Raw genomic sequence first — 6,129 nt, forward strand, 5'->3', positions numbered from 1 at the left:
ATCTTGTTTTACCCTGTTTTGATCTAGAAAGAGAAAATATCTAGAGAGAGATAATCCAAAATTAAGATATCTTTGGATATAAAAATCCTCCTAGTGTCTAAAATGGATTCCCCTGAAACAGAAATTAAAAATAAACTTTCCAAGGTACATTTGGAATTAATTGGAAATGTGTATAAAGGACCTTAGCCTAAGGGTCTACATTTTCAGAAAATTTTGGATTATGGTCCAATTAAGGTTCCTATGGGCCAATAGGATTAAACCAAGTGTTGGGATGAGATAAATCCAAAGAATAAAAGAAAATATCCAAAAATGAGTAAATGCTCACATAAGATGAAGAGTTGATCGAGTACAAGGTTTATTAGTTAAAAATTAAGAGATATCACTAAAAAATGAGATATTTTGGAATAATGATGCATTTTTGACATCTTGGTAAGGAGAGGGGGACTCTTGAGGTAGGCGTCTATTTCACACATGTGGAAGGGTTTTTAGTTCAAAAAAATTGTGATATTTGTATCTCTCCTCTCTTCTGGATATCAAACCAAATAAAAAAGGGAGCCAAACTAGTCCAAATCTTGTCCAAATTGAGTCAAACTGAACCTGGAAAATTCTAGAACCCACTTGGACTTGGTTAGTGGCCTCCCTCACTTATAAATAGATCCTTAGTCTTTTATAAAAAAATATGTGAACTATACCATGCCAATATTACATTAAAATAATGATATTTTCTATTATCCCTTAAGAATCCTCTACTTTTGGAGAGCTTGGAGCTTCTCTCTCTCTTCAACAAATCTTGGAGCTTTCTTCTCAACTCACTAAACCAATTGATTGGTTGGGGGCTTCACTTCTAGATAAAGAAGCAAGCCAAACCAAGAGGTAAGAAGGAATTTCATGGTTTTTGTTAATATTCTCAAATGATTTCACTTCTCAACCCCTCTCAAGCTTGAGAAGTTTCTAATTATTTGTTTTTAATGCAAATCAAGCTTTCTCTAAGAACTTTAATGATTAATCATAAAAAAGTTAATCTTTATGCTTATTTCGAATGCTTTTTATGTATATCTCTCTCTCCCAAAAGAATAGTCATTCCTATGGCTAATTCTTTAGAAAAAGAATGTTTCTCATTGATAAATTCTTAATTCAAAACCAAACTCTAAGCTTGTTAAGCTAGAGGTTAAGAAAATAGTATTTTTATGCTTTTATGTTAATAAAATTATGGTAAATTTATGATTTCATTCCATAATTTGGATTTAAGTTTAAGGATAGTTCTTCTATCATAATTGTATTACAAAGTCTTATTCTTTTCTAGAAAAATTAAAAATTATCTGTAATAGCAGCGAAGCTATGGTAATTTGGATTTAAGTTTAAGGATAGTTCTTCTATCATAATTGTATTACAAAGTCTTATTCTTTTCTAGAAAAATTAAAAATTATCTGTAATAGCAGCGAAGCTATGGTAATTTTTTTAGAAATTAACACATATCTTATTTTTATGCATAATGCTAAAAGAGGACTTCCTACCATATTCTAGGATTGGACATCCTATGCAAAAAGAATGATTTTCATCATGTAATACATTTTTACCTTATTTCTATTACATTTAGACCTATATTAAGTTATTTATTATGTTTTTTAAAAGCTTTATTTTTGACACTTATAATTATATAAGTGTTTCTTTATTATGCTTTAATTTTTTGAAGCTTTGCTTTTATACTTATAATGAAGCAATTATTATTATTTTAATTATATAGATGCACATCATGTTGAAGCTTGCTTTTACATTTATAATTATTGATTTCTTTAATTGAATATATGATGAATAAATTCTAGAAGATTATATTTAATTATTTACATAAATGTTTAATAATTAAATTTACACCATTTCATATTTATATATTTATATCTATATCACTTTTATAATTAATATAAGTTAGCTAAATTTAAAAAAATAAATCATTTATAACTTGTACCATAAGTTGGAATGAAAATAATAGCTATCTATACCTTAAAATATATCTAGATCTTTTTATAAAAAATCTGAATCTTTCTTTTATAAAAAATAACTAATACGACTTAACAAATAGTTTAAAATTTGATAAGAAAATAAAAGTGTAGAGAAATCTTTAATCTATTTTATAACTATATGTTACATTAATATTTATGTATTGTAGTAGTTATATTGAAGTTTTTTGTTGATTACATGTTTGTATTAAGTTAGTTATAGCATAAATGCATTGAGGTGTAGAGTGAAATTATGTGCAATAAATTCAATGTAATGCGATGACTTCTAAAGTTCACTACAAATCTTGCCAGTTTACTTGCAGAGGTAGAGTGACACATATCAAAAAATATATATGTAGCATTAGTAGTCATATGGATGGTTGTCAAAATCCACCTCGTAATGTATAGACTATGTTTATCAACAATCTAAAAGTAATAAAACTATGTATGTCTTCATCACACTTGAGGAATACCAATCAAGTTTTAAATGAAGAGAAAAATGTAGCTAATTTGAGCATAGCATCACCAAATTGATCTAATGTTTATTTAGATGGAGAATGTGGAAGTGAGAGTGATAAACATACAAGTCGAAGTAGAATTAAGGTATGCTTTAAGAAACAAAACAATTTGCAAATGCAATTTAAATGGACGCAAGTGTTTGTAGCATGTGGCATTTTGTTCAATGTGATACATAATCCAATATCTCAAGATGGCTTAGTATATAAAAATCATGGAAAGAAAAAAGTAAATGACAATATATATCTTAACCTCATCTTAACATATGTGCCAATGGAGCTTTGTAGAGGAGCCAATTCTAGAAGGAAGTATGATGATCCCTCCTAGAAGGGTGAACCACAAACACATTCACACACCCCTCTCCCATATGTATGTTATACATATGGTTGGAGCATTGTGGAGGAGCCAATTTTAGAGGTGTGATGACTCCTTCTGGAAGAGTGAACCCCACACACACATTCCACCCCCATATATATTGTACACATGTTTTGACCCTAGGAGCCAATTTGAGAAGTGTGATGACTCCTTCTAGAAGAGTGAACCCCACACACACATCCCACCCCCATATATGTCTTACACATGTTTTGACCCTTTCTAGAAGCGTGAACTACCACCACTCCCCTCCCCCGAGAGGAGGGGAATTAGATGAATGGGGCACAAAATCCAATTGTGAGTTTGTCTCACGAATCTTTGATGGCCGGCATTGGCTACATCTCAACCCTGTGTCCTTATTAAGAGGGTCAGTATGGCATAGTAATCAAGGTACTAAAAAGGGATTAGGGGAAGGTTAATAAGCTCGTATATGATAGATTAGGCACAATGGCAACGAACCATGAAGTGCTGGGTTATGCTGCGAGAGATGCTTCGGGCCACCTTTCTCCATTCTCGTTCCAACGCAGGTTTGAAAAAATAGTGCGCTCGCTTCTATACATGCGTTCCTACCACCTGATTCATTGGAAAATTACCTCACTTATAGTTGGCCTGGTGTTGTCTCGCAGGGCCACGGGAGAGGACGACGTTGCCTTCACGGTGAGCTACTGCGGGATATGCCACTCCGACCTGCACCAACTCAGAAATGATTGGAAGTTCTCCACTTACCCGCTCGTGCCTGGGTGAGTCGCCTGCATCATACTCTTCTCAACGCCGCCGCTTCCTTCAGCCAACTTGAGCGCGATTCCGCTACACCGCCTCCTTCAGCCAACTCGAGCGCAATATTTGCGCCACAACATAAAACTGTACTACCAAGAGAAAACACACACACTCCACAGTGTCGATCATCATCCCCACGAACAATCCTTCAATGTGCATTCCATGGTGGCTAACATTGGAAAAAACTATTTGCAGTCTGCAGTGAGGTTTAAATGTAGGCATTTTCGTGAGTAAAAACGAAGGCATCAGTTTAGCCCTAAGACAACTGCTTTTAACAATGATTATGCAAGCATTAAGCTAAGACTTGAACATGCGTTGCAGACATGAGATAGTTGGCATCGTTACAGAAGTTGGATCCAAGGTCTCAAATTTTAAAGTCGGTGATCACGTGGGAGTGGGCTGCATTGTGGGCTCTTGCGGCAGTTGCGACGCTTGTGATATGAAGCTCGAGCAATTCTGCGACAGATCCATCCTCACATACAATAGCATCGATGTGGATGGAACCCCAACCAACGGAGGCTACTCCACACTCATGCTCGCTAATCAAAGGTTACCATTAGCTGCTTCCTGAATGTTTTTTAACCTAATTATCAAACTTACAACACATTAATGATAAGACAGCAATCTAAAACCACATCAAAGTTGATCACAATCGATACCCACATCAAGAAATTCAATCAATTTTTTTCGTTGTTTATCTCAAGGTATTTCTGATTGCATTAATGCAGATTTGTGCTCAAGATGCCCGACAACTTGCCTTTAGATGCAGCTGCACCACTTCTTTGCGCTGGGATTACTGTCTACAGCCCTATGAAGTACTTCAACATGACTGAGAAAGGCAAGAAACTAGGAGTCGTAGGGCTTGGTGGCCTGGGACACATGGCTGTCAAGTTTGCCAAGGCTTTTGGACTTGAAGTGACTGTGATCAGCACATCGCCTCACAAAGCAAAAGAAGCCAAGGAGTTGTTGGGGATCGACAATTTTCTCCTTAGCACTGATGAAGAGCAGATGAAGGTAATCAAGGGGTTTTTACTGTATCATACCAATATTGATGTGGTGCGTTTAGAGGCTAATTCCGATTCTTAATGATGTGGTGATCTTAGAGGCTAATTCTGATTCTTAACGCATACTTTGTCAATGTTGAATAGACTAATATACCAAAATCTCTCTCTCATACACATATACATCATACCAATATTGATGTGGTAGGTTTAGAGGCTAATATTGATGAGGCTAATTTTGTTTCTTAATGATATGGTGATCTTATGCCAAAATCAATCTCTCTCTCTCTAAAATGGGCTAACCTTTCTGCCACAGAAATATAGGAAAAGTAGTTAGTTCATAGAGTTGATATTCAAAAGAATTGATTCAATTGAGATTGAAAATTTGGTGAAACATTTTTAGGTTGGTCCTTGCTAAACTTATATACCACAATCGTTCGTGTGTGTGTGTGAGAGAGAGAGAGAGAGAAACATTTACTTTTCTCTTGCAGAAAGCTCGCAAAACTCTTGATCACATTATTGACACAGTCTCGGTTGATCATCCCCTCGAGCCTCTTTTGAATACGCTAAAGATAAATGGAAAGCTCATTCTTGTTGGTCTGCCGGCCAAGCCGTTGCAACTCAATGTTGGCAATGTCATATTTGGTAAGGCTTAGATAAGGTGATAAACTCTCGTAATTAGTGACGGATTAGTCGATTTATATCATAACAGCGTGCTTGATCGATAAATTCTTGTGAATCGCATTAAACTAAGGTATAATCACTGCATTATTCCATTAACTGTTTTTAATTATTGATTTATCGAGCTCTCTCTCTGCTTGCGTAGGGCGGCGCCTCGTTGCTGGGAGTGGTATTGGTGGCATGGCTGAGACCCAGGAGATGCTTGATTTTTGTGGTGAGCATAACATAACTAGCATTATTGAGAAGATCCCCATGGACTATGTGAACACAGCAATGGAGCGACTGATAAACGCCGACGTGAAATACCGATTTGTCATCGATGTGGCCAACAGCTTGAAAGCATAATATGATGCTAGAATTTGCCCAAGGTGAAAGAATAAGCATGGGAATAAGCATGAAAGACTTCTCTCTCATAAAGGTTATACACAATTAGAAACTTATCACTTCCAATATATATTTGTTCAATATACTCTCTCTCTCTTTCTCTCTCTCTCTAACCTTTCTGTCATCGCCCAAATGTCCAAATGTGGCAGAAGTGGTTAGTTCATAGAGTTGATATTCAACACGTCCCATATGTGAATCTCACTTCCCATCAGGTAGATCTTTTCCGTCTCTTAGGATTGTTCCTACAGCGTTAAAAGCTTCTCTCTCACACACATATACACACACACTTGCCATGCACATAAGCAGAAGCAATAAAGAGATTGCCCAAGCTTAAAGAAGATAGCAATGAGCCTCTACAACTACACTAGTTGAAAAGCACTTCTAAGATAAGAGTATGATAATTA

The 6,129-nt window shown here is 35.6% G+C and overlaps 1 protein-coding gene across 1 annotated transcript; it reads left to right on the forward strand.

Annotated features, from left to right (window-relative positions):
• Nucleotides 1-3,267: 3,267 nt before the first annotated feature.
• LOC147637092 (8-hydroxygeraniol dehydrogenase-like) lies at nt 3,268-5,793 on the forward strand. The gene is made up of 6 exons (XM_086799891.1): nt 3,268-3,409; nt 3,509-3,622; nt 3,981-4,208; nt 4,388-4,673; nt 5,152-5,305; nt 5,487-5,793. Exons 1-6 carry the CDS (start codon nt 3,330-3,332, stop codon nt 5,684-5,686), a joined length of 1,062 nt encoding a protein of 353 aa, XP_086656017.1. The 5' UTR covers nt 3,268-3,329; the 3' UTR covers nt 5,687-5,793.
• The last annotated feature ends 336 nt before the right edge of the window (nt 5,794-6,129 follow it).

The sequence above is a fragment of the Cibotium barometz genome, chromosome 7 (genome assembly GCF_041138505.1).
Source record: "Cibotium barometz isolate CiBa-2024 chromosome 7, ASM4113850v1, whole genome shotgun sequence".
In the NCBI taxonomy this organism is placed as follows: domain Eukaryota; kingdom Viridiplantae; phylum Streptophyta; class Polypodiopsida; order Cyatheales; family Cibotiaceae; genus Cibotium; species Cibotium barometz.

What these genes read in the sequence shown, in the direction of transcription:
- LOC147637092 (XM_086799891.1), top strand. Translation starts at nt 3,330, where the DNA reads ATGGCAACGAACCATGAAGTGCTGGGTTATGCTGCGAGAGATGCTTCG. An exon ending in CTGATGAAGAGCAGATGAAG is followed by an intron (nt 4,674 to 5,151) that starts GTAATCAAGGGG and finishes TTTCTCTTGCAG; the next exon opens with AAAGCTCGCAAAACTCTTGA. An exon ending in TGTTGGCAATGTCATATTTG is followed by an intron (nt 5,306 to 5,486) that starts GTAAGGCTTAGA and finishes CTGCTTGCGTAG; the next exon opens with GGCGGCGCCTCGTTGCTGGG.